At 43.2% G+C, this 27,705-nt stretch overlaps 3 protein-coding genes across 7 annotated transcripts; all 3 read right to left on the reverse strand.

Moving 5' to 3' along the window:
* Positions 1-1,070: 1,070 nt before the first annotated feature.
* Positions 1,071-7,911, reverse strand: slc17a6a (solute carrier family 17 member 6a). Its single transcript, XM_067234363.1, has 12 exons — positions 7,826-7,911; positions 6,202-6,457; positions 5,755-5,873; positions 4,987-5,101; positions 3,539-3,626; positions 3,308-3,394; positions 3,015-3,157; positions 2,775-2,924; positions 2,109-2,241; positions 1,889-1,999; positions 1,652-1,779; positions 1,071-1,400 (listed from the first exon to the last, which is right to left on the reverse strand). The coding sequence occupies exons 1-12, from the start codon at positions 7,909-7,911 to the stop codon at positions 1,071-1,073; spliced, it is 1,746 nt and encodes a 581-aa protein (XP_067090464.1).
* Positions 7,912-8,758: 847 nt separating this feature from the next.
* Positions 8,759-9,730, reverse strand: LOC136941614 (P2Y purinoceptor 1-like). The gene has a single exon (XM_067234150.1). It carries the CDS (start codon positions 9,728-9,730, stop codon positions 8,759-8,761), a length of 972 nt encoding a protein of 323 aa, XP_067090251.1.
* Positions 9,731-10,542: 812 nt separating this feature from the next.
* ano5a (anoctamin 5a) lies at positions 10,543-27,356 on the reverse strand. 5 transcript variants are annotated; one of them, XM_067234356.1, is made up of 22 exons: positions 27,193-27,356; positions 24,091-24,158; positions 23,341-23,469; positions 22,980-23,021; positions 19,864-19,974; positions 18,642-18,710; positions 18,025-18,309; positions 17,757-17,873; positions 17,554-17,669; positions 17,212-17,346; positions 16,967-17,072; positions 16,819-16,879; positions 16,407-16,558; positions 15,550-15,624; positions 14,861-15,089; positions 14,473-14,645; positions 14,217-14,314; positions 13,975-14,105; positions 13,642-13,847; positions 13,308-13,510; positions 13,112-13,217; positions 10,543-12,882 (listed from the first exon to the last, which is right to left on the reverse strand). In XM_067234356.1, the coding sequence occupies exons 1-22, from the start codon at positions 27,260-27,262 to the stop codon at positions 12,658-12,660; spliced, it is 2,907 nt and encodes a 968-aa protein (XP_067090457.1). In that variant the 5' UTR covers positions 27,263-27,356; the 3' UTR covers positions 10,543-12,657. The 5 variants fall into 5 exon arrangements, with proteins under 5 accessions (XP_067090457.1, XP_067090454.1, XP_067090453.1 ...); XM_067234353.1 differs by lacking the exons at positions 22,980-23,021; positions 23,341-23,469; XM_067234352.1 differs by lacking the exons at positions 15,550-15,624; positions 22,980-23,021; positions 23,341-23,469 and adding an exon at positions 15,974-16,054.
* Between the last annotated feature and the right edge of the window lie 349 nt (positions 27,357-27,705).

A 27,705-nucleotide genomic window follows, 5' to 3' on the forward strand; every position in this document is an offset into this window, starting at 1 on the left:
ATAAGTTATTTGCGTCTGACAAATAGTTTTAACATGACCGACATCATAAGCAGTAAACGTCTTTTCAAAAACTGTGTTTTATCCTGTATACTTCTTGTTCATCACATGACTCCAAAAACAGTTACAGATACATACAAGTTTGGAAGCCAAAGTTACTCTACAAAACAGGATGAAAAGCAGCTCTACAGAATTGATTGTAATGAACATTAAACAGTTGCTCAAATTAACAGAGATTTGAGTAAAACATTGTCCTTTAAATGTACATTATTAGGTGTTTCCTTGCAAACCAAAATGTAAGTTGAAACTTTACTTCAGGAAATACACATTTAATTGTGTCTGTAGTGACTGAATGAAGATTATCATGGCAACAAAACGCTGTTTTTGCACACTGAATTAAGAAGATTCATGCAACATTCCACATAATAATTCTATTTTTGGAGATCTCATTTATTTTTTACATACAATATATTATTATGACAGGGATTCATGAGTATGAGACCTTTTGGCAAGCACACATCTCCCTGAAAAGGTACTGTCCATGAAAAATATGGCCTTTTATAGTAATGTTCACACAGATCAACGACCCAAATCCACTGCAGTCTCACAGAAACAGTTTATACATTACATAGAACATTTATAAGAAATAGAATAGCTTTTGATTTTGAATACTTTGAATATAGTATCAGTGCAATCAACTTGTACTCCAGACAAAGTATACACCTACTGTATATACTTGTCAGCTGCAATATATCTGGCTCGTGTTTTTCAAGTAGTTTCAAGAGGTTAGTAAGCCTAACACATAGAACTTAGGCCTGCGTTTTTATATTGTATGATTGCTGACACTCGATAATCTAGATGGGCGTTGATGACAAATGTCTACCAATCTATGTGAATCCAAACTACTTTTAACACTAACAATCAGTTACACTGAAAAAGTATCTGTTTTTTGTTGTAACACTAGCACTGCTATTTTTTTTAATCTACATTTTATGCTAATTTGTGCAAATGGCAATGTGTATTCTCTCCCAGTCGGTTGACTCCTAATAATTGCTAACAAGTGCATGTGTGCTCTATGAAAACTCTCCCTCGGTGCGGGTGTGGCTCACCGGCTTTGGAATGGCTTCCTCTGTGTTCTCCCAACTCGCTGCCCAACCTCCGTTCACCTGTGTGGTCGCTCCATAGCTCTTGACTGGGGCTGCCGTGGCACCGTATCCCTGAGTGATATCTCCCGTCTCCTCGGCCAGTTCGTCTTCATCGATGAAGCCGCACTTCTCCTCGCTGGTGTTCTCAGGGTCCGCCCATGGCTGCTGCTCCCCGGAAGCAAATATCCCATAGAAGATCACGCCCCCGTAATGCACCAAGGCAGCGATGAGGAACACGTTTTGCCACTCTTCACGAGTCTAGAAGAAACAGAAAGAGATGAGGATTTAAGGAAAACGTGTAAAAGTATTATACATTTACATTTAGTCACTTAGCAGACGCTCTTATCCAGAGCGACTTACAGTAAGTACAGGGGACATTCCCCCCGAGGCAAGTAGGGTGAAGTGCCTTGCCCAAGGACACAACGTCATTTTGCACGGCCAGGAATCAAACCGGCAACATTCTGATTAATCGCCCGATTCCCTAACCGCTCAGCCACCTGACGGCTTACCTTGTTTTTGGTCATGGTTCCCACGATGAGAGGACACACCATTCCTGACAATGTTCCCACACCGTTGGAAATCCCCATAAGGATGCTGGCATAGCGAGGGGCAATGTCCAGGTGATTGACATTGAAACCTACAGAAGGGAAACTGTGTTAAAACTGATCAGTGATGTCCCATGCAAACAAGGTAGAAGGTTCAAATGACATCCTTATAAAAGTCACTTCATATGTTAAGTAGCTCACCTGATATAGCAAACCCACTGAAACCCACTGCAAGAACAAGGAAAGAGATTGCCACGCCCCTCGTGTGAGAGAAACCAACCACCAACAGCAATGTGGCTTCCATCCCAAACCCTACAAACAAGAACAAACCGTATCCATGACGATCTTTACATGGAGCAACTGCAGGACCAAGTACACTGTTTTCTGTATTGGAACTAAACCTCTGGTTATTAACATTCACCTCCACAATTCATGATTTTCCTGACTGTGGTTGTGGAGAGAATGTTCCTGGTGCGAAGGTAATCAGCCAGCTGGCCTCCTATGGGCACTATGATAGTCATGACCAGGTGAGGAAGGGCTGAGAGCATCCCAACCTGAGAACACAGGACAAACACCCCTCAATCACTGAATGGCAAATGCATTTTAAAAGTTAACTTATGTTCAAATGTGTTATATTTTACATGATTGAACAGGATTTGGAGGTTTAATGAAGGCCTGTGATGAAATATTTTATTAGCACAGCATGCAAGGGGGTAAAGAGGTCTCCAAAGTGATATATTCAGCAAATATTTTCCACTGATTTATCTTCCTATAACAGCTAAGAGTGGATTTCCCCAAACAATTCTCTCCAAACAAATCTTAGTAGGCTCTGGTATCGCTGACACTCTAGCTATATTTCATCCACAGTAATCACCAGGCCAAGAATCCAATGTGTGTCTGGATTGCTCCTGTCAGGCCTGTCTGATTTATTCATCTTTCTCTTACTAGGTGCCACAGATCAATTCAAATACAATGATTTATCTCTGCGTATTTTACAGTTGACACAATTTCCAACAGGGTAATGCAATCCAATCACAGTACTTAGGGGAGAAACTGATACCGGCTGTTGTTGAGTGGCTCAACTCACCTTACTGATTTCAAACCCAAACACTTCCTCAAAATATGCCGGCTGACTGATGAGCAGCAGGTAGAAGGTCCAGCTCCTGCAGAAGTTGGCCACAATGATTGCATAGACCGGCATGGAGGTGAAGAACTTCCTCCAAGGAGTCTTGTATTTCTGTGGAAATCACGGCACACACAGCGTAAGTTGGCCCGATGCCTTTCACTTGACGTGACAGAGTTTGGAGCTGCGAATCGGAAGACTCACATCGCTTGGTCCCATCAGGTTGGCACTTTCTCCGATGCTCTCCTCTATGTAGCACCTCTCCTCCAGTGTGATGGTAGGATGCTCCGCTGGACTTTCATAAGACACCAAGATCCAGAACATGTACCAGATGATCCCGAAGGTTCCTGAGCAGAAATAAAGATGCAGAAGATCAACGAGGACACACGGACGTCACGTTGTGTTTTCGAAGCTGGACCTCCAAAATCCACAATCTGACGAGCTGTGCTTTATATGAATATATGGTTCATATTCAATATTAGACAAATTGGACCCACCATACAAATAAAACACACATGACCAGCCAGAGTACTGAACCAAGATTCCGGCAAGAGGCATGGCTATCACTGCGCCAGCATACGATCCTAGAGACAGGAAAGCAACGAGTAGATAAGTTCATATCGTGTATATTCACTTTCACTCTGTGGGACAGGTGAATCAAGTGTATTACTTTTCCATTTATGCAGTTGCTGACTGTAAAAATCCGTCTGTTGGGTGTAAATACTCACCACAGAAAGATGTGGTGGCAAGACGACTCCTCTCGAGGGGTGGAGCCCATTTACTCCAGATCCCATGGCAGGCTGGGTAGGTTACTCCCTGGGCAGAAACACAGAACATTCTGTAACAGTGGGACAATCTCAATGACGCGGTCTGTGATGGGATACACTGGTAACCCAATACATTTTACATTTACATTTAGTCATTTAGCAGACGCTCTTATCCAGAGCGACTTACAGTAAGTACAGGGACATTACCCCCGAGGCAAGTAGGGTGAAGTGCCTTGCCCAAGGACACAGTGTTATTTTGCACAGCCAGGAATCGAACCGGAAACCTTCGGATTACTAGCCCGATTCCCTAACCGCTCAGCCACCTGACTCCCCTAATGACCCCAATCCCCTCTAGTAATCTTGCACTGATATAAAATTATGCCAAATTAACAAAGAAAATAAGATGTGAGCCATTCATGGATACTTGATTATTTGATTAAAATGGAAAAATGTGCAGAGATCTCATCAATACCACAGAAATTTGTTTCACATTAGTCACTGACATGCAAGACAAATTACATTTATTAAGAAGCCAACTTCCATGCATCTGAGTTTAACTTTATAAGCAAGATTAATGGAGCGAGTGCAAATTCAAGATGACTTGGCACTTCACCGCAAAAAGAGATTTGTTCCTATTAAATCTTCATTACTCACTAAGTGGCACACAATCAACTATTGATAGACACAAATTGCTAGGGCTTGCTATGAGAGACATCCTGAAATGCTAATGTTTATTTTGCAGTAATCAGACAATATGAGGCACACAGAGTTGCTTCTCAATGGAAGTGTGCTTCTATTCAACAGACAAGGTTGAATGAACCAAAGTTACAAAAGAGAGATGACCTTCGGTCTGATAATGGCCCCTCAATGAAACATCATACATCCTCTTTCACAACACATTTTGTTAAAAAGAAATAGGAATGACATCATGCGGTTTCAGTCTTTTCTTTGTGTTTCTATGTGGACATCAGTCCATCTCTATCAGGTTAGGTGAGTTGGCTGCACTAATGCTTGAGTCAGGTATAAGAGAATACACATTCTCTAGGATTGTTTGCAAAGGATTATAACATTGTATTCTAAAACATTGAAGGATGATGCCTTTCAAGCTTTGCACATAAGTTATCCATTAAAGCCCATGTGTTCGCGCATTGGAAATGACCTCTGTGCAATCTACAGGTATCAAAGCTTTGTGGTCTCCTGTCAAGACACATGGAAAATAAACAATCCTGACCAGCAGAAACATAAAATAATGCACTTTCTTTTCTGAAAAAGGTGCTTTATATGAATACAATTTAGGAATCTCCATGGTCATAAGTTTATTAGACTAAAAAACTAGATTCATACTATATACGCTTAACCCACGAAATAATCGATCAATTGATATCCAGATTAAAGGAGTGCAATGTTACCTCAACAAGGCCTTGCAATATCCTCACAAAGATGACACAGCCATAGTGCGATCGAGCAGCAGTGGGTATGAACATATTGAGTATAGAGGTGAGGAGAATGGCAGCTCCGAACACCCTGTGAGTAAAACGAAAACATGGTTTATATGCCAGTCTTTGCTACCGTGTCACATTACTGCATATTGTGCAAGCAACATCCACTGATGCCATTAATATTAAGAGAGAAAACGTTGTTACTACCACAAACCAAATAGGCTATTGCTATATTCATGACCAACATTAATTAGAAGACTTAGGTAGCCAAACAGATATTCAAGAATAAGGATTACACATGTGAAAGGGAATATGTATTCGGTGGAGGACGTCTGCGTTGCAGAATTCCCTCTTAGCTCTTCCTCCAGTACACAATTCCTAGCCTGCCCCGCGCCCTTGGCATGCAGCGTTCTTCTCTGCTGTTGCCATGCCTCCGATTGTAAAGGATTAGACACGGTTGTCCCATGGGATCCAATTAACATGAGTAAGTAGCCTATGTCTTACTGGCATCAATAAAAAAAAAAAACTAAAAAACAATACATGTTTTAAGGTCAGTTGCCTCTGCTCCCAGACAATCGGTCTAATATTCATTTGGCAACGGCACATTTCCGGTCAATGTAATGTGGCCTGCAGGACAAGACGCTAATAAATTGGAATGTGGGCAGCCTTAATGTGTTAGCCTACTGTAGTTTTAGGATCGGTATAAAGTCAGTTTGGACAATTCTTCACCCTGCTTACCTGTTTGCTGCTAGTCTTGCTGAAATATACCCTCCAGGAATTTGAGTCACGATGTAACCCCAGAAGAAAGACCCGTGTATCATCCCAACTGTCTCTGGATCCCAGTTGAATTGCGCTTTCTTTAAAAAAATAAATACAAAAATACCACGAATTACTCCGACAACTACAAGCACGAAACCCAGTCCTATACAGACTATAGTCTAATGAATTGCTTTACATCATAGCCTACTAACTGAATTTCATTCGTGCTAAGAATGTTTTTGTAGCCTAAATATAGCCTGTCCATTTGATTATGAATGTGAACGTTAAGGCACTTGCTTAGTGACATGTTGTGTATTAGCCCAAAGCATATCATGCATTCGTTGAAGGCCCTGTACAACATGTGTGTATGCCGACTAAATACAGGCATTTCGTGAATTTTAAAGAATGGGCGGAGCACTTTAGCACCTCTTTGATGACGATCTTGCCATTTTCATGGACGGTGTGGTTATTGACCATGCTCACGATTGCCACGCCCAAGTTACATCGGATGCCAAAGGAGATGCAAAAACCGAGACCGCTCATGATAGCGATGATATAGCGTCGTGGAAGCCCGAAGCACGTGCAGTCACATAAAGGGGCCTTCTTAGGCTGGGTCGCAGAAGGCCGTCCATCCTCGGTCAGTTCAATCACTTCACCTGTATTCTGGCGTTTTTCCAGTACTCTACCGAAGAGGAAGAAGAACATGTTTTTATTGTATTAAAGCCTACAACATAGCCTATCAAGAATTCGTTGTAATAGACTAGTAGGCCTAGCATACTTTAATTTAAGATGTAAAATTTGTTCCACCCTGCAAGGACGGATTGCAAAAATAAGGCACGGGCCTTGCCTAAATTAAACTATTCAACCCCAATGAATTAAGATTATTAGGCCTATAAGTGAGAATAGTTAGTAGTTAATAGTACAGACGTGTTCAAATCCGTTGGTCCGTAGGCCTGCTTTAGTAGGCTAGGGTAGATGTTTTCTTTGTTCTGTGCGCCTATAGACTCTTACCTCCTTTTAACAAAACTAAATTATCATTTATAAAGGTGCACATTCAATGCAGTTAAAATATGGGTAAAGTGCGCTATTTCAATTGGTCTTTTCGTTCCTTGCTTAATTGGCAGCGATTTAGAGAAGAGATCATTGGCACAAAAAAAAAACTGACATACCGCATTGCAACAATACAAATGTGTTTAGTTCCTTTTCCCTGGTTGCATTTACAAGCTTGTCAATGTATGCATTTGGTGTCGATAACAAAAAAAATATGCAAAATAAAACAAATGAACACATTTCGATGTATTAAAAAGACTCGTGTAAATTATGGAAACTCGGGTTTTTATCCTTGGGATAATGTGAGACGTTTTATTCTTACAGCGCAAATCTATTTTAATGGTGGACAAATCTAGAAATACAGTGCAAAGTGTCGTTGTCTTCAAACTCTTTTAGTCCCAGTAAATAACGTTGAATGAACAATATATTTTTTTAAATAATAACGTTTTCAAATTGCAAATCTAGTCAGAATTATTATTATTATTATTCAACGTGCTTGAATTTAAAAAACGATCTATATTACACACGTTTGTCATTTGCACTGATTAAACAATCCATCGAATCTCATCCCTACCAAAGAAGAAAAGCTGATAGCCTAAAACATACCTAGATCGATCTTTTTTAATACACTCATGAATGGGCCTATGTAACAGATATTCCTCGACCTCATGGCACGACTTGTTCTGTTGCATTAAATATTAAAAACAACCACAGCTGTTGTATGGAAGAGAATGCATTCTCCAGGGAAATATCTGATGCTTAAATATTGCTCTCCGACGTTTTTCAACTTCCTGTTCATAATTATTCTAACCATACGACGTGTTATCTCGAGTTAATTGAACAACTAAGGATTTTTTTGAGGTGATAAAAAAATTAATTATAATTTCGCAGTGTGAAGGTGTTATAGTCTACGATCGTGAAATGTGAACATATACACGTGAATTAGTTAATGTATGAAAAGCAGATATGTCAGACATACAAAATCATTTGTGTGCCATACCTGTGCAGATTCCCAAGGGCCTTTCCTGCTAAATTCTTCAGACCCTGTTTAGTGGGGGGGAAAACCCGTTCCTGTTCTGGTTCCATATTCAAATTCCTTATTAGCCTATATGATATTACTATAACGAATTTATACGAACAATGTTAATAAACATATTGCCATGTTTTCTTCCAAATTATTTGCACCTCTAACAAGAATAGGAATTTCACATCCAGTGCCTGAGATACGGAAAGAGATGGAAAAGGATTGTACACCAGGATGTTCTTTCAAATCCAAAATTGTGATAAATCCCCTTTCGGTTTGCACAAATAAAATCCACTCAGTGCCATCCTTTAGATATCCTGTCAATGATAAGAAAGAAATGATCCACCCAATAATCCATCAAGATAACATAATAGTAAGAAATAAATGGTAGATTATTGTGCTGTGAAGTCGAAAAATTATAACACTAAAATAGAGCAGCCCTCTTATCTAAGGTGTGGATCTCCGGTGAAACTGAAAGAACCTTCAGCACCAAGGAGAGCGGCAGCCTGCGCGCGACCAGCTGTTTCATGAAGCCTACCTGTCAACAGCTCCCCTCAGTGGTACGCGATACACATGGCACATGCGCAGCGTTTACTCATCTTATCCTAAGTCAGCTACGTTCAAATTCTGCAAATAGACGCAGAAGGTTATATTTCTTCGTACATTTAAGAGTTTCATTGTTAGCGGCTTAACAGACTGTCAGATGATAGAATACAATGTGACAAGACAGGCGATGGGAGAAAATGACCTAATACAAGACAAGTCTGATCAGGATTTACATGTGCTACTAAACAAAATTATATTTCAATTTGAGGGTCTATATAAGTTCATCAACACAAAACAAAACATACAAGACCTTTGAGCACACAGTTGATGGGGTATGCTACAGCCTCTCTGTTGCTCTAAAATCTACAATGGGGTGACAACATTCATCCCATGTCCCATGGTTCCCTGCCCTTGCTTGGGCAGTTGTGAGGTTGTCACCACGCCTGGTCGCGGACGCTTGTGACAGAGACTACAAAACGTGTCCAGGAACTCCTTCCTGAACTGGCGACCCACAAAGCAGCTGAACAGCGGATTGATGCAGGTGTTAAGGCTACACAGGCACATCTCCAGGGAGAAAGCCATGTCCACGGACCGCCAGGAAGTAGGGTCGTTTGGGTACACCATCCGCAAGATGATGGCGGCGTTTCTGGTCAGGTGGTATGGCAGGTAGAACAAGGCGAAAAGAATCAACACGGCGCTCAGCACTCGCCTGAGACGGCGCCCCCTGTTGTGCCGATGGGGGTGGTGCGGACGGCTACGAAGCTCCTTCAAACTGCGCAGGCAGCAGTAGCAGATGGAGACCAGGGGGAACAGGAACCCGGTGCAGGTACAGCAGAGGGAGTAGGGCATGGTCTCCACGGTGTTCTCCAGCAGCAGGTACAGGGTACAGATGGTGCGGTTGTCCCTAGGACACAGCTGGGTGGTCGACATGTTGACCACCGGCGAGCTGAGCGCCACGGTGACCACCCACACCGTCACACAGAGCAGATAGGTCTGCCGGCGGCCCAGTAAGACCAAGGAGCGCAGAGGGTGCACGATGGCCAAGTAGCGATCCACACTTATGCAGGCCACAAAGTAGATGCTGAGGTAAAAGTAGTTGTGGTAAAACAGCCGCATGGCCTTGCAGAGGGGCCGGCCCAGGCCCCAGCGGACGTGGTCCAGGTGGTAGTAGATGAGGACGGGTAGGGCCAGCAGCCAGAAAGTGTCGGCCAGAGCCAGGTTGAAAAGGAGCACGCTACTGCGGGTCCAACGCCGCAGACGGTGGTAGAAGATCCAGAGGGAGAGGATGTTGAGAGGTAGACCCAAGATCAGCACCACCAGGAAGACGGCCGGCATCAGGTACAGCTGCACCACCAGCATCCCTTCCTCCCCAGGAGAACCCACGTCACAGAAGACACGCTCCGGAGGCTGCAGCAGAACAGAGGGCCTGTCTAGATGTGGAACGGCTCGACTAGGAACATATATGTGTAAATGTTCCAAACAATCAAAGTGTACTCCCGAGGACTAGTCTGACTTACCTGAGCTTGGCTGTTGCCCATGTTAGTGTTGTGGCTCCTTGATTTTGTGTCACACAGAATGAGAGTGAGTTTGCATAAGCAGAATGTTTGAGGTATTAGGCACACCCACTAGTGTGAGCAAACACAGAGCACCTCCTGCTGATACCGTATCCATACTCAGACCTTCTGTTACAGTGTATGAACAGTAGCCAGTATGAATTATATACACACACTGCATTTACTGTGTATATACTGTACATATCTCAGTCAGGGAGTCAGGTGGCTGAGCGGTGAGGGAGTCGGACTAGTAATCCGAAGGTTGCCAGTTCGATTCCCGGTCATGCAAACTGACGTTGTGTCCTTGGGCAAGGCACTTCACCCTACTTGCCTCGGGGGGAATGTCCCTGTACTTACTGTAAGTCGCTCTGGATAAGAGCGTCTGCTAAATGACTAAATGTAAATGTAAATGTAAATGTACACACACTGCATTTACTGTGTATATACTGTACATATCTGCACAGGGATTCAGTGGTGCTGCTGATGGTAATTTATAAATTTGACTTTTAAATATAGTACAGTCAAGCACAGTGATATATATATCATTACCCAAAGGAAGTGTATAAAATGAACAAAATCTAACATTGAAATGTATTGTAAACCACCAGTTTATTGGGGGGAATAGAAAACAGATATTCAATAAAAGCATTTTGTGAAACACAACAGATGAAAAATAAGTCAAATGTAAAATAAGAAAAATAAGTTTGAGAAAAATACAGTATTTTTTCAAGATACAAAACTTGATCATTAAGGCATTAAAGAGGCGTTAATTTAATATAGAAATGTAATTAAAAAGCTAACTGGAACTGTCCAATAATGTTTAGGTGTTATCATGTCACTTCCTGTCGTAAACACATTAATATTTCTGCATCTCAAACTAGATGTGTGTGGACCTGAGACAGAGACAGTCAGCAATCTTCGACAGAGGGCACAATTAAATAATAAAACCTCTCATGCTCTTACATACATTTATTACACTTAATGTATATATCCTTCATTTAATGACAAACTTTTATTCAACTGAAAAGATGAAGTTACTTTTCACCCTATACATGCTTTAACATGTTATTTTCAGGGGAAATTAAAGAGGTTTTTTTTTTCTGGCAAGATTACCAATCACTTGTTCCACGCCTAAAAGCGATCCTTGCTTCCCAGCACTGATGACCTAGTGACAATGGAGCATTTACTCTGACTGAAGGGATTGGTTTCATTAAGTGCTTTGTGCAAAACAAAAAAAAGGACACAAGTTAAATCCGTCCTTTACATCAGAGACACTTTGGAGAAATTAAACCAGAGACACAAGAGCTAAACGATAACGGATGGGTTTAGTGTAAGGGAGGCAGACAGGGATCCGATAGCGGATGGGTTTAGTGTAAGGGAGGCAGACAGGGTTTAGTGTAAGGGAGGCAGACAGGGATCCGATAGGCATCAGTCGGTGAGGCCAAGCTTTCATTAGCACTAACGAGTGTGTAAACAGAGGCACATTAAAAAGGGATCTTTCAGCGCTCTCAGGGCTTCACACTCTTACCTCCAGGAAAAGAACCCCTCCACACACACACACACACGCGCACACACACACACAGACTTAATTACAGTCAACATGCACCAGCTGTTGCCTACTTGCTGAAGTCTGTGCTGCTGGTACACTGTTGAAAGCAATGCATCTGGATGGATGGATCTACTTACAGGAGGATAACACTGAAAACAGGATCTCGGAGAAAACAATTTTAATCAAATAATTAGGTTAGATTAGATCATTTTCTTCATAAACTCTTTCACATCTTCTGTGTCAAATGAGTGACATTTTAAGCAAATCTAATTAAACATACGTAGATAGTTTGACTGCTTCTACACAAGGTAAAAAAAGAAAAAAACATATCTTCATCTATGATAAATGGACCATACATTGTCAATGGCAAAACGTTTTTCATCAAACATTTCTGATTATTTGGTTACATCTCCTCTTCATGCCCTATCCTTGATGTATTCTTTGCATTCAAGAAGCCTTTAACAAAGTTTGGAACCCTTGATTGACATATTTTCTTCAAAACAGATTAACAAAAACAACAAAAAATTATAAATCTTCCATTAATATTAGGTTTAATAATAATATAAGGACAATTTACTAGAAAGATAAAGAAAATCTTAACTTAATAATGATTCTCTTTAAGGCATTTGTCTTTGGTTACTGGTAGTGGCACTTATCAAGTAAACACAGTCGTGATGTTCTAAGCACTACAGTAGAAGCTGCCTGGCTTGCACAGTGTTTGTACAGCATTTCACCTAGCCGAGCCTCTTTACCTCAGAGTCAGGGAAACCCTTAGTGGTAAATAGAGTGAGTCATAAATAAGCAATAAGCGTAGTGATTTAAAACTTCAAGTGTACGTCTACATATGTACATGCAGAACAGTTGCTGACAACAGGCACTCATTCTCTGTGCCCTGACACAATTTATCGGCAAGAATCTAATCTTGCGTAGAGGAAGGAATAATGGGAGGACGGATGACAAGAAGGTAATTCACCTGGCACTATCACATTGCCAATACAACGTATCCTCTATGTCACATGTTGAACTTCATCAGCAGATAGGAACAGAGTGGATGCGAGGGGATTCGCCCTCCATCCAGGTTTGCACTAGGAACCAAACGAGGCTCCAAAAGGCGGGAGAACAGGGACAAGGGTGCTGGGCGCTGGGCCCTGGGCGCTGGGCTAGAGACACTGAGAGAGTACCTCGTGTGTGTTTATGGACGGGTAGATCATGGGGGTGCAGGTGCAGTCGTTCCCCTGGCTGAGCTGGTTCTTCAGCTTCTCCACCTCGTAGTCGTGGAGGTACTCCTGGACGAGGTACCGCTCCCGCTTCACTCTGGCCTTCACGTCCGAGGGAACGTCAGGGATCATCCAGGCCACGAAGAACTTCACAGAGAACACCACGTGCTGAGGGAGTCAGAAGAGACAGCGCAGCGTTCAGTGAACAGCTTTACACTGGTGTTTACTGCTGTAGTCATCTGCAATGATTATTAGGACATCTTTTGTTCAGTCATTTGGGTGGATGTCAGTAAAGTGGAAAAAAATATGTGATACTAATAATAAAGAATGAGTGTTAGCACTATCTATTCTCAGTCAGGAGTAGGCAGGAAGTGGGAGGGCTAGAACCCAACTGTACCTCCATGATGATGATGAAAGCCAACTTGGCAGCCAGAATGTGCCAGAACTGCATGGTGTAGGAGTATTGCCTCTCATGGCCTGAGGGGTAGCGATAGTCACGATACCTAAAGAGAAAGAATAAATCAAAACCAGTATATCAACAGAGAAACTTCTCAAATACGCAAAGATACACAGACACACACATCTCGGCTCACCTGCAGGTGGTGTAGATAGAGCTGTTGAACCAGGAAGGGCTCTCTCCATCATCAGGTGCGTTTTCGAAGGGAAACTCTGAGATGTTGTACACTGACAGACTGTTGTTGATGTAGCCTTTCAAGCTGAAATCCCCGTCCGGTTGGTAGGCGTACATGTACACAAGTCGAGGAATCATATCTGAGGTAAAGGCCACGATAAACGCCTTTGGGATGGATAGAGAAAAAGTAGGGAAAATGTAGTTGAAACTAAATCTGTTTACAGAACCACCAAGTAACAAATAAAGAAGAGGCCATGTGAAGAACAGCACACATCGCCACCAGGTGACACACTCACGTTGGTGACAACGGAGAAGACCGCCACACCACTAAGGATCTCCTCCCAGGCCCCGATGCTATGGGCCTTGGCGGCCACCGGCCGTCGGAACTGAGTGGTGAACTTCCAGGCATCCACTCTCACTTCGACGATGTTGTTCATGAGCGCCAGCAGAGGGGCCAGGGGGAAGGAGGCCACGAATAGAGTGATGAAGCCAAACTGGATCACTGTGACACAGAGGAGCGGAAGTCAGGAACAGGGAAACAGTGCCCTCTGCAGGACAGCAGGGGACACTACAGCAGCAGGTACAACTGAACGCAGGCTAAGCTTGGTTATCCTTCTGCCTGAGCTCACCCAGTTCCAGGTACTCATAGAAGAGACCCAGCTGACCGAAGCTCTGGAGGTTTTCGTCCTGCTCCCAGCGGCTGTAAAGACTCTCTGGGTGATTACGAGCCTTTCTGCTTTTCCACCAGTTCATTAGCCACCTGGAGGGGAGATACATTACATCTAAGTGGCTTACAATGACTCTTGTATATAGGCATGTGACCAGCAGGGGAGAGCTGAGCTATTGGTGTTTGGATGCTAATGATACTCACGGGACAAGAGCCTCTTGGATGTTACCCCACACCTGTTTACCAGCCATCACTATGACGAGTTGGGTGGTTAGCTCGATTAGACAGCCTCCTGGGTCACACTGCACACAAAGACGGAACAGAATTAACATAAGTTGTGTTCATTCTTACAGTTATGTTACATAAGTTACATAACGTATGTAACAATATATGAAACAATGCAGTGTGTGTACAAATATCTGTCAACTATGTGGTAGGGGAAGGATACGGTTTTGACTACCTCCTCGTTTCTCAGCGAGCTGCCAAACATGTACACGTATTTCCCAGGATAGCCCACAAACTTTCCCTTGAAGAAGGCCACGTAGAAGCAAGAGGAGTAGTAGTTGACAAACTGGAAGAGGAACATCTTCATGGTCAGCTTGTTCTCGTACTCCAGATGAGTCTTTGGGATTTCTGCAATGCAAGGAAGAACCCATTCATGTGGAACCGCAGGCAGTCTAAACAGGTTCTCCTGGGGCTAACAAATACAGGGGCAGGCTGGTGGTCATGTTGGAGGGATCCACCGATATGTAAATATGTATAAATATTTATCGGTCGAAACCGATATGGTCGCCGATATATCTTGCATCCCTAGCTGGTAAAACATGTATCGTGAATCGGTCCCTCACCCATGTCAGTGATCCAGACAGCCACTCTCTCGTACATCATGTTGAGGATCATGATGATGACAAAGTTGATGCAGGAGGCCGTGACGGAGGTGGCCAGCTGGGGCGTGATGAGCGAGCCCACCACCTGTAGATTGTTGGTGGGGCTGTCCTTCATGATGCTGGCGAAAGCGGCATACACTGCCAGGCGGTAGGCTATCACCCCGATGATGCAGGCAATGATTAAGGAGATCTATAAAACGGAGTAGGTGGGAGGCAGGCCACAACCAAGAGGACACAATGACAGATGTACATTTGTAAACGTATTTGGGATTTATAAAAGTAGTTAAATGTATTAGTGATTGGCAAAAGTAGATTCAAGCACACACAGAAACACCAATTTGGGTCACATGAAACCGGAACCATCTACATGCTTTCACACACATGCACATCAGAAAAACTAAAAGATATGTTATTTGACCTGTAACCAGTAACTCTACTCATGTGGTACTTTTTAACGGCCATATGTATCGACACCTATGAACTGTATATCGTCCTATGCTACAGTGTGAGTTATGGTATAGGTGAAATAGATGGTATAGTGATAATATAGATGGTAAACAAATTAAATGAAACCATAAACGGGGATAATGGAGAGAGTGAGAGGAGGAAGATGACCTTGATGATAAAAGAAGCAAATAGAGCGTGCTCACCCAGAATATGACGGTGGCTCCAGACAGGCATGTGCGAGCACACTTGCTTGTTACGGGTAAGTAAGGCTCCATTTCCTACACAAGCACCAGGCGAAGCAAGACAAGGAGGTCAATCACCCTGGTTACCACTGCACCCAGAACACACACACACACACACACACACACACACACAGCTCCTCGTGTCACACTAAGCTCCGTCCACTGAACACTGTAGCAATCTGGTGAACCCATACTATAAAGTTAGATCCCCTTAAAAGACATACAGTATGCGTTTCACCAAATGCTGCAAGTGCCATCGAACATCCTGGCTTATAGAGTCTTCTGGACATGTTTAGGGGGTCAACACAAGCCAGGCCACACCTGCCAAACACCTGCACCCCCACGGCAGAACCTGGTGCGCCCTCCTGGTCTGTGCCAGTCTTACCCACAGGAGCACAGTAGTCCAGCACAGCAGCACTTTGGCCACCAGATCCCCTACAGTCCTTTCAAAAACCAACTCCATCTCCTACAGGTAGGTGAGGAGGGGGTCAGGACTACATAACAGCCTGCAGTCCTCCCTCCATTATAACTGTGACAAACATTTACGTCAGAAGGACTAAGAAACAGGATCATCTGCAGTGATGTGAGTAACTAAATTCCCACAGAAAACATCCCCATATTGCACAAATAAATCACATGGCTTAAAAATGAAGAAGTACTCATTTACTCAATACTAATGAGTAAATGAGTACTAAAAAGTACCCCCACATCCCAAAAAAATAATATGTGATGAACATTAGTACAACTCCTTTTAAGATACCTCATGTAGCAAATCAATATCCTTTCCAGTGAATTCAAAGTCATGGGCACACAAGCACCTGGGTGACGCGGTTCATCCGCCGGCTGGTGCACTTGGTCTCATACTCTGGTCTCAGCTGCAGTTTCTGCTGCTCCTCCTCAAAATCCACCAGGTCCCACTCGTACTCCAGCCGCGCCTGCCGCCGCTTCCAGAACTCCAGGAACAGGGTCACTGCAGGGGAAGGGACGCGAGAGGTCAGACCGAGAACTATTAAGAGGGGAAACCTCTAAACTAGGAACTAATTATTAAGAATATCACAATAGCACGGTAGGATTTACGCCTCTGGTGTTCGATATTGGTGGTTGTAGTGCTACAATGGGTCGAATCAAATTTGTAATTGGTTCCAAACTGATGGCCTGTAGTCTGACTACCTGTAGTAACCATAAACTGCCTCTAGGTGGCGCTCTGTGCAAGACATTAAGTTCCCTTACCCCAGATCCCCATGAAAATGGCGAAGAACAATGTCCCAAAGTTGTCAAATAGATGGGATTGCTGAAAGGAAAAAGGCATCATTGTTTCGAATGTTATAAACACAAACGCATGCATTCTTCGGCAAGTCAGACAGCCATGGTCACTTACCCAGGATGAGTTACAGGTAGAGTTGAGTTTCCAATATCCACACTTCTTATCACACAGTGGGCACATAATGATGTTGCCTCCAATTTCATCACTGCATATTTCTTTACTGAAGGAGGATCATGATTATTATTATTTAAATTGTATTTGTTTATACAAAAATACAGTACAAGATACTTTATTGAATAATATATATTTGTTATTTTAAATGTATGTGCAGAACAGTTCTTTTCCACTATTGGCCTTACCTCGTCACATTTTCATCAAAGGTGAAAAGTCCATAGAGAAAGCAGATGAGGCCCACTATTGCAGCAAAGAACAGCATCTCTGTGTAGAAGCCCAGCCAAGCGAAATACACTCCTATCTTCTCCCCGTAGTATTTCCTGTTTACAGCAAAAGATCAGAACATCCGCAACCAGTAGCTGTCCTGTTTTCCCACTTAACCTAGAGTTCCTTAAGATCATAACCAAACTCCTGGTAAAGTTCCAGGTGTAAAACCATTTTTGGGGAGCCACAAAAGCTGACAAAAAGGAAGATGCCAGACAACTTAACCATGCAGAAAAGGTTCTGTTCTCCTCTTCTGCTCTTACCTTACAAGGTTGAGGGGCTGTTCCTTGAAGAAACAGAAGAACCGGGCCCAGTGCTTGTAAAGGTCGTATCTGTCGCTCTCACAGTTGGGATCCTTTGATCTCTTCCAGTAGGAACTCTGCACACATATAGAAAGCATCCAGTCAACCACTGCAGACATCACATTATCCTCATCATCTGCAAAAGAGACCAAACATCATCTTACATCATGTAATGGGAAAGCAGAGGTGTAGGTCCCATTGTTCAACAGTCTTTTGATGCCCTTCTTGTCCTTATCCCTGTCCTCCTTGCTGTAGGGGCAGCGGGACATGATGTAGTACACCTGATGAAGAGGGAAGGTTAGGGATTAGACATCATTAGAGAAATTCCCTTTCAAACGAAAGGTGATGGCCGCAGAAACAAAATGCATGAGATCTTAATGATGCTTTATCGTGTGGTAGAACGATTGTTTTGTAAAGTGTCGGTCCACTTACTATCCTGTTACGAACGGAAGGAGAGAAGAAGGTCTCTTTGTTGTCAATGAGGAAGAAGTCCTCCTTGCCATTGTTGTAGGGTGCCGTGAAGTAGTCCGGCTCTGGGTTCATGATGTGGTCAGGCAGGCGGAAGGGCGTGAAGAGCCAGTTCATGGGAACATCTGTGTTGTTGGGGATGTCATTGGCCTTGAACGGTGCTTTGATCTTGAGCACGTCTGCATAGGTGGCCAGCACCTCCCAAGGGGCATGGATCTTTAAAAAGTACGTCTTCCCATCGTCTGACTCCTGGTGAGAGAGAGACATGAACAGACGTGGGAAATGATGTTAGGAAAGCTCAATGACGTGGTGGTTCTGTTCATGCTTCTGTGTCAATCTAACTCTCTTTGGAGAGGAACTATGGTGATTCCTGCTCTTTTGAGTCAAGAGGATGGTCTCATACCAACGCTTTTACGTTGATTTATATCCCTTTGGTTGTGACAAACAGTAATGACTTCTAATTCAAAAACCTGCAGAGACAGCCGGCCTGACGTCGTAAAAATATCTACCGTGATGGCAGGCTGGAGCCTTGACATAATTTGATAAGACTGATGTAATTTGATCAGCATTAGATCTCTTACCGCCTTGTCCTCCAACTCCAGCTCCAGACCTGCCTTCTGCATGTTCGCTTCATACTCCTTCCTCCTCTCCTGCAGACAAAACCATCACAGCATGTTGGCTCGTGGTGGCCAGCTTAACGTCACACAACATATCATTAGAACTCAAGACATAGTGGTGGACCTCCACTCTGAGAAGAGAGTGAGACCCTGCCCTGGCTGAGAGTCCTGGGTTCTGAGTCAGAGAGGAGGCAGTGAAAGTGTGGGTTCTGAGTCAGAGAGGAGGCAGTGAAAGTGTGGGTTCTGAGTCAGAGAGGAGGCAGTGAAAGTGTGGGTTCTGAGTCAGAGAGGAGGCAGTGAAAGTCCTGGGTCCTGAGTCAGAGAGGAGGCAGTGAAAGTCCTGGGTTCTGAGTCAGAGAGGAGGCAGAGAAAGTCTGGGTTCTGAGTCAGAGAGGAGGCAGTGAAAGTCCTGGGTTCTGAGTCAGAGAGGAGGCAGAGAAAGTCCTGGGTCCTGAGTCAGAGAGGAGGCAGTGAAAGTCCTGGGTCCTGAGTCAGAGAGGAGGCAGTGAAAGTCCTGGGTCCTGAGTCAGAGAGGAGGCAGTGAAAGTCCTGGGTTCTGAGTCAGAGAGGAGGCAGAGAAAGTCTGGGTTCTGAGTCAGAGAGGAGGCAGTGAAAGTGTGGGTTCTGAGTCAGAGAGGAGGCAGTGAAAGTCCTGGGTCCTGAGTCAGAGAGGAGGCAGTGAAAGTGTGGGTTCTGAGTCAGAGAGGAGGCAGTGAAAGTGTGGGTTCTGAGTCAGAGAGGAGGCAGTGAAAGTGTGGGAGGGTAGATTTACGTGGCTGACAGACATGGAGCCTTAACACCCAGGTGTGAGAGCTAACAGCATAGTCACAAACACTGGGCCTTTCATCACTCTGGCCTTTATCTAAATAAGGTCTATCCCTCAGCCTGGAAATTTGGGTTAAAAATAATGACTGCAGAAGCTAGGCATTATTAACACATAGATTATATTTGTTCTAATAACTTAATAGTGTTTATGATTTATAGTGGTCACATTATTACCAGAATATTGCATTTACCACCAACAAGGCATTGGCTACATCTTAAATCACCAGTTATGGACATTATGAGCCAGAAACACAGTGGAACAATTCTGTACACCATTGCACTTTCTGTATTTATTTACTGTGTGATATTTACATTATATTAGCACTGATTCATGAGACTGTCAACATAGCAAATGGCTTACTGGTTTCCTGTCTCCCTCCTTGTCTTCAACGATGTAGGACACGACAAAATCAATTCTCCGCACTCCATCCCGGAAAAATATAGAGTCTTTACTCTGCTGATGCTTGTCAACCTGGTGGGAGATGGTGAGAGAAGCTGACATCATCCACAGGCAAACACATGCAGTCTCCAGGAGAACACAGTTCTATGCATACACCACCGCAGTTTTGATTACTTATGCAAGAGTCTGTGAGCAAAGTCAAACCTGTTATTTGAAACCACAGCAATCCACTGTAATCATAATGTCTCTCGGAGGAGTTACATGCAAATAGCTTTTGCATTTTGTGAAGCTGAAGATGTACTTTTGCACCTTGATTAAGGTAGGAGATACATATACTTTAGTGTCAAGGCTGGATTCAGAGCATTTTTGTGAGAAAGCTGTAGTGCCTAATGACACCCTGAGAGATATCCAGCATCCCATGATTCTTGATTACACTGTTTTTATGGCAGCTAACAAGAGTTTACTTTACGACTGCTGAGATAGTGTAAAAGGGAAAGGGTTGTCAGATGTTAGAGTCTGAATAAAGCCATACAAAGAACTACAGTATACGCCTCGTCACTGTACATCATCGGTGTAGCTTGACCTTTCAAGTCGTTACTCATCTGTTATCAAGAGGTAACACAGCTCTTTTGAACGCAGCCATCTAATCTCAGACCATGCAGCTTACAGAGTGGGTCAGGCCATGTGGCCTGTTCAGAAAGAAACCCTGCAATCCCCTCTGCAGTTACTCAGGAATGAAAGAAAGAAGAGAGAAGTAGAAAGGGGAGAGAGAGAGAGAGAGAGAGAGAGAGAGAGAGAGAGAGAGAGAGAGAGAGAGAGAGAGAGAGAGAGAGAGAGAGAGAGAGAGAGAGAGAGCAGAGAGAAGGAGATAGTGCTCAGTGTTATTGCTACTACAGCTGTTCACAAAGCTATAAATAACTACTGCACAGTGCATTCTAGAGCTAAATGCTTCACATTACAACTGTAGTTGCCTGGATAGGGCTCAGACCCTGCTAACAGCACTGCAGGCACTAGTCAGGCACCTAACAATAACAAACAGTCAGGGAGTCGGCAAGCGAGCCGAGGAGGGCAGAAGAAGAGAGCTTTACCTCCATGGTTTTCTGCCTCTCCAATGTCTGCAGTGTTGCATCAGCCGAAAGTCCTTTACAGAGAGAGTGCTTTCCCCAGAGTGCACGGTCAAGCCACAGACCCTCTCTCTCTCCCTGTCTAAGGCGGACTACTCCCCGAGCATCCCAGGACAAGCCAGCACTCGCTCGCTCATCCGAAGCCGGGGGAGGAGAGCAGGGAGGAGAGGGGGGATGGGCAGATGGGGATGAGGGAGGGATGTGGGAGGCTCGGAGGGGAAGGGAGGCTCCTAGAGCAACATCAGCATGCCATCAGCACCGCCTCTGCCAGCAGCCCACTAATGTAATAAGAGCTCAGCAGCATCACAGGAGGGGAAGTGACATCACAACACTGGGGGAGAGAGTACCTAGAGCCACAATTCTTATTTTGATCATCTAATCCAAAACGTCTCTCAAACACAACTCTTTGGGATCTCCATGGCAGGTTCTGTCAAATATTTATGGGGCTTGGTAACGATCCCAGAATATGAGCATATTATACTGGCTAGTCGTTGCTTAAAAACAATCAACCTTGGATGATAATATCACTGGACAAAGTACGGGCTCTAACAAATCACACTAGTAGCCTGTTATCTAGGCAAGGCAGAGAAGGGCCAATAGAACATAAAGTAGAGGACTCTAAAGTCCTCTCTACATGTTTACCCTTCAGATGTCACTGCCAGCTAGGAGCATCAGTCTCCACGTGTACAGAACAAGGCCAGTTTTTCCCTGTTGCTCAAATTAGCTCTTAACTAGCAGTCTGAACCACCCCCCACACCCAACCTCCAAGTCCATGTTGTGCATTGAAGGGAGGCTGCTTTCTCTGACTGGAACATCGCAGCAGCTCTCTCTAATTTCCTGTAATTACAGATTACATGTGGAATAGCCTAGATCCCTCCCTCTATACGTTTACCCACCAAAGCCTCACCACGGCTTGTAATGACATATAGATCTAGGCGTAACTTGGATGTGAATGAAGGAGGATAAATGTAGAACACTGTGGAGGGACTGGGAGTTTGACTGAAGGGACATTCTTACAGTTATGCTACTTAAAGAGGCTCATGGTTCCCTATTCTAATACTATTGTATTTATGGATTAAACTAGCAGTATTCAAAAGTCACAGGGGAATAGGCTGACTCTAGAAATGTTGGTGTGTTTTTTTATGCTTTTCAATGGAATGTGAACATCAGTAGCAACACATAAGTGTGTTTATCGGAGCATTCTGAGCAAAGATTATAAGCGTAGAAGGATCAGAACGCCTCAGACACGACGCTGAGCTCTGACCACATCTGACAGAGACAGAGGGGGAACGCAACCCCGCGTACCACATGTTAAGTTCAGTCCTATCATGAGCACAGGGCAGGGTTATGATTAGCGCACACACACACACAGGGCTGGTCCGCCCCATACAGACCATGCAGCTTCTTCACTCCTCTATTTAACCCTGATTTAAACCTAGGATTGCCTGCAACCACAGGACTCATGGAGACCACAACCCATGATGGCACCAACAGCTCATACAGGCCTACCCATAACATAAACTGTAGGCCTGTATCATTCAATTATTTAGGTAGATATTTATATATGAAAAGACGTGTGTGTGAGTGTGTACATTTGTGTGTGTGTGTACAGTACTATTTTTCTCATTATGTTACAGCACCCTGATTTGTTTTTCTCTTCAGTGATGCAAATTGTAATCACAGGTGAGAAACTCAAAAAGGCTCCTCCAGTTTTAATGAGGCACACAAGATGCACTGAAACATTTAACTCTACAGTAGCATATTTACATGACTCACTATGATTTTCCGAAAAACATGCTTGTCCACTAGCTTTCTCAAGTTACGGTGCTATACTGAAGACAATAGAATTTACTACAAAGAGACATTGAACTACTAGCATGGAAGCCCAGGGGTTGGAGGTAGGATTTAGAAACACACGAAAGCAACACACCAAGCCCTTTTACCATGCCATACCCTGGAGCGATGCTTCAGAAACAGGGCCCTCTTTCTCCAAATCTGTGAACGAACCGACTGGACAGTGAAGGATGGAACACAATGTAGCGCCAAGAAGAAGCACTGGTACCTCAAATTCTTCATTATACACAACAATACGCTTCAGTGAACTCTAGACTGATAATGCAATTCAATTTAGCTGAATGATCCCAGGAAGACAAGCATCCAAGGCCTATTTTCAGTCAATAGTATTAACCAAAATGGGATTGTTAAGGCAACTTCTGAGGTAGATATTAAGGGGAAACCTGCACTGTTTACAGCATGCTATGGGGATGTTACGCACACAGGAGTGCAGCAGTTCCTGCCATGGCTCCTGTCTTACCCCTGTCATAGTGTTGATACGTTCCACGGAGGGGGGCTCTGACATGGGACTGTCACTGTGCTCAGAGAGGGGGAGAGAGGCCAGGCTGGAGCACAGTGACTCACAGGACTCAGCAGAGGTTAAAGGTAACTTGATACCAGATGGCGGGAACAGTGGAGATATGGGGAGGAAAGATTCCATGCAAAAACAAGAGCAGTACAGTATCCAACAGCTTTAGGGCTAGGAAGGCAAGGCGTTCTGAGGACAGATCAGTGCTGGACTGGGAAGGGCAGCCAGCAGCCACTTCCTGACCTGAGAATGTTGTTGGGTTTGGAACATAACGGCTGCACAAGTACAGTATATGACTCATGTTGTTGCTATGCCACTTGAGGAAGAACAAGAAGTAAGATAAAGATCCTGCATAAACACACAATTCCTCAGTGACAGCGTGAACTTCCTTTTTTCAAAGTTAACAATAAACCCGACAAGGCAATGTAACCTAATGGAAATAAACAAATTGTACTTCGCCATTTGCATGATAAGATAATGAAATATGCAAATCAACACTAATGCAGCAGACTAAGATCTTTTTTATTGGATTTTATTTTTGAGCTAAAATGACCTCTAAAATGACTCTAAAACTATGCCAAATAGCTGAATGTCGTTTCAGTAGATCTAATCTTCCAGGGGTAGAAATACCTCCTTCTCCATTCTGTTTCATGGTCTACCACATTTGGATTTGCATGTGGAAGAGAAGGAGCGAGTGTTTACCTCAGGGTGTTCATCCTGGGGGGATCCGCTGCTGTGTATGGAGTGTGACCGGAAGCCATTGTTCTCTTCTGCAAAACAAGCAAGATGCAGGGGAGTTTACTTGAGAGGAAGTATTATTTTGTTAACATTAAGAGTCATTACCAGTCTATTCTAATAGAGAAACCTAAAACAGGGCCTTGTGGAAGCAGGGGAAATCAGAGAAAGGAGTTTTGGCAGGCGGTACGAAATGTGGTCGGAATGTGTTCTCTGTAGTGGTAACACTTCACACAGATTCTGATTTTGATTCTGAATCTGAAGATCTGACACTGAGTAAGGCTACAAGCATGTTCTCTGTCTGGCACTCAGGCTCTGATTCAGAGTTTACCAGATTATGGTGACTCACTGCTTAAAAGAAAACTCCACTTTGAATTGCATTTCAGCTGTTTCTCTAGCTCTGAGGAAAGTGATGTGAAATGTTTGGTACAATCTTGCTGGTGATTAAAAGTACTTTGTATACCTTCTCATACTATCACTTGAAAACTGGGTCACGTAACATTTCAGCCCTGCATTACCCCTGACTTAAAGGCAAAATATCATTTTAAAATCAGCATAGTAGAATTGTTATAATAATTTACCAACAGTATATATAATTTTTTTCATACTTTAGTTTTCATCGGTTTGGCAGCCCACCTGTACTACTGTAGCGGACCACAAGTGGGCCGCGGCCCACAGGTTGCGAATCGCTGAAATCACTTTACTAACAGTGAAAGGCAAAAATATAAACTCCCTCAAGCTATATTTAGCTCAGACAGAACACATGACATCATGCTTCTCTGGAAACTTCAGCAACAGGATAAAGTGAAGTGTAAAATCTGCCACCTCAAACCACATCCTCTTTCATACCAACTTGAAACAAGTTCAACTAATGCGTGAAGATATCCACTATGCTAAAGTGATCTTAACATTCAAATGTATTGAAGACATTTAATCAGTAAATTAAACTCTCACAATATCTTACATTTACATTTAGTCATTTAGCAGACGCTCTTATCCAGAGCGACTTACAGTAAGTACAGGGACATTCCCCCGAGGCAACTAGGCTCGTGCCTTGCCCAAAGACACGTCATTTTTCTCGGCCTGGAATCGAACCGGCAACCTTCTGATTAATAGCCCGACTCCCTAACCTCTCAGCCATCTGACTCCCCTTTTAGGCAACTAACAAGCACTGAGAGTGACTGGATTCGCATCTATGAACCTCATAGCATATGAGGACTGTACAACTGCTTGGAGTCCATGGAAACCGAGGGATTTAGTATACTAATGTAAAACTCTGTTAAACTACATGCTCGCTTAGCCAAAGCAGCTTTAACAGACCTGCCATTGTTCAACACATAGAGCAGCTGATCACAACTGCCAGGCTAGGCCTTCCTTTCTGTTTTCCATAGCCTCCACAGAGTAATAAAAGGATATGTAATAATACCATGATTAATGAGGAACAATATTTGCATGCATAACCATTGAAATGAATTATATTGACACTGAGGGCTACCAATCTCTCAAATCGTACAGTATTCTACAGTTGAAGACTATGAGATGGCAAGGGAAACAACCTCAGATACGGCTGAAGCTATTACAGATGGTGTGGGCTACTCCTTTTCTAGGTACTGAGAAAAAATATATGGATATAACACCAATAAACAGCGTAGCCACAATACCAAGAAGGCGGCCACCTAAAAGTGTATATCAGTTTTATTGTGACATCTGTACATAGATTGTATCTGTGTTTATGTTCTGAATGTTAGGGTTGAGACGGCTAAATCTTATCTGTCCATGTGATATCTTTATGATGTTTATCCTAATCTAATCACCATTACAATAAAATATTCTGGTACTTTGTCCAACATCTTCTTGGTAGAATGATCTTAAGTTTACAGATTATTCTTTGGTTTGAGCCTAAAGATTCTCTTTAGAATAGCGCGGTCTTCAAGGGTTAACTTCACAATTGTATTTTTAATATACTGCTGGGGAACATCCAGCCTGATTCACGTCTCACTCCCAGCACCGTGGATGAACCTTCGCAGCAGACTGACTTGTTTTTACTTCTCATAATTTTTCTCTGCTGAAATGAGCAGTGCTATCCATACAACGACTCAAAGTTACTTCATTTTCCACTGGCTAGCTGTTAGCACTGCAGGCCTGGTTACAATGTTGACAGTTCAAGCTGAGCATGTGTTGTTGGTAGGGTGGCTGATTCTTGGGCTAATCTCATGCCCAAGGTGATCTGATAGTCATGTACTGTATGTTTTTCATAAGATGTGCTGTGTCATTCTCAGTTCATGGCCATTTTCTTCTCAACTGAGAGCTGCCAACTCAATTTCTCAGTGATTCTCTCCACTGGCCTGCTGTTAAAGCTTCAAGGCAGAGGTTGTTGCCTGTGGATATTTTCAGCTGTTTATGTTTCAACTCGGTATGTGTTACTAGGAAACGTGGTTAAGTCTTATCTCTCTATTTGACATCTTTATGTCTTGCCTTGATCTCAACAAGGTGAAATGATATCTTGTCAAACATTTTGCAACTGGCTAAATTGTTGGTTAAAGGATAGGTCTTACAGCTGGAGTCATGGTTGTAAATTTATGAAAATAGGTTGAGAAATATTGGACACGTGTCCAAACTTTTGACTGGTACTGTACGTTATTACCATATTGTGCAAAACAGGAAATAAGACAATGAAGTAGCTACTAATCTATGGGTTCAACAGAACCGAAACCTTTTAGCTGAACTGTCAGAGAAAGTTGGTGAAGACGAAGTCGCAGATGAACATAGAAACATAAATTATCACTCTAATAATATTGACTTCTTTAATTACAACGTTCAATGAAAGTACTTATTTGCATACTGAACACGAGTAGGTTATACCCTACATTTTTTTGGTATGCCTATTTTGCAGATAAATAGGTAAGATTTCAACAAAGTTAATAAATTAAGCAAATGTTTCCCGATCAGCTGGTGAATAGATAAACATAGCCTATAACAAATTACAAAATAAATGGATTGTTAAACGGACAGGCCTGTGTCAAATTGTTTAAGGCAACAAAATAGTTTTCCGATACCATGGACACTCACCACTAAAAGACACCGCCGGGCTCATCTCTATCAAAGTTTCATCCCGAGACTTTGCCGTTATTCGATTCATCTTTAGTCTGCAGCCCGTTGGCACGACGATAAAGGAGGATGAAACGATTCTCTTTAAAGAGAAGTCTCAGTCGCAGTCCACACCTGCATACATTTGAGAAAGGAATCTATGAACTATAACGCCGGTAGCCCCTTCTGAATATACCCTGCCTGAAATAAACTCTCGTCAGAACAGGGGAGTGGCTTGACTGGAAAGATTCAACCGGCACATTATAATCCAAATGGCTCTCCTCGCTAAACTGGGAGGCAAGGCTAAACTAAAAGCTACAAGGGCTAAATGTCTAAAATGTGTGAAGATGCATAATTGGACAAAACATCACAATCTCTGCATTGCAGTGCCATTTCCTTTTATTCAGTGAATTGAGGGCAGGGCATCCGTCATTGCGTTTCATTTCCAGGCACGTGTTGTTACAGTAAGGGAATATCAATGCAGGCCAGTCCTGT

Source organism: Osmerus mordax, chromosome 4 (genome assembly GCF_038355195.1).
Source record: "Osmerus mordax isolate fOsmMor3 chromosome 4, fOsmMor3.pri, whole genome shotgun sequence".
NCBI classification, from domain to species: Eukaryota; Metazoa; Chordata; class Actinopteri; order Osmeriformes; family Osmeridae; genus Osmerus; species Osmerus mordax.

What these genes read in the sequence shown, in the direction of transcription:
- slc17a6a (XM_067234363.1), bottom strand. Translation starts at nt 7,911, where the DNA reads ATGGAACCAGAACAGGAACGGGTTTTCCCCCCCACTAAACAGGGTCTG. An exon ending in CAGTGGGTTTGCTATATCAG is followed by an intron (nt 1,780 to 1,888) that starts GTGAGCTACTTA and finishes TCCCTTCTGTAG; the next exon opens with GTTTCAATGTCAATCACCTG. An exon ending in GAACCATGACCAAAAACAAG is followed by an intron (nt 1,401 to 1,651) that starts GTAAGCCGTCAG and finishes TGTTTCTTCTAG; the next exon opens with ACTCGTGAAGAGTGGCAAAA.
- LOC136941614 (XM_067234150.1), bottom strand. Translation starts at nt 9,730, where the DNA reads ATGCCGGCCGTCTTCCTGGTGGTGCTGATCTTGGGTCTACCTCTCAAC.
- ano5a (XM_067234356.1), bottom strand. Translation starts at nt 27,262, where the DNA reads ATGAATCGAATAACGGCAAAGTCTCGGGATGAAACTTTGATAGAGATG. An exon ending in CCCAGGATGAACACCCTGAG is followed by an intron (nt 23,470 to 24,090) that starts GTAAACACTCGC and finishes TCTGGTATCAAG; the next exon opens with TTACCTTTAACCTCTGCTGA. An exon ending in CAGCCCCTCAACCTTGTAAG is followed by an intron (nt 17,347 to 17,553) that starts GTAAGAGCAGAA and finishes TGCTGTAAACAG; the next exon opens with GAAATACTACGGGGAGAAGA.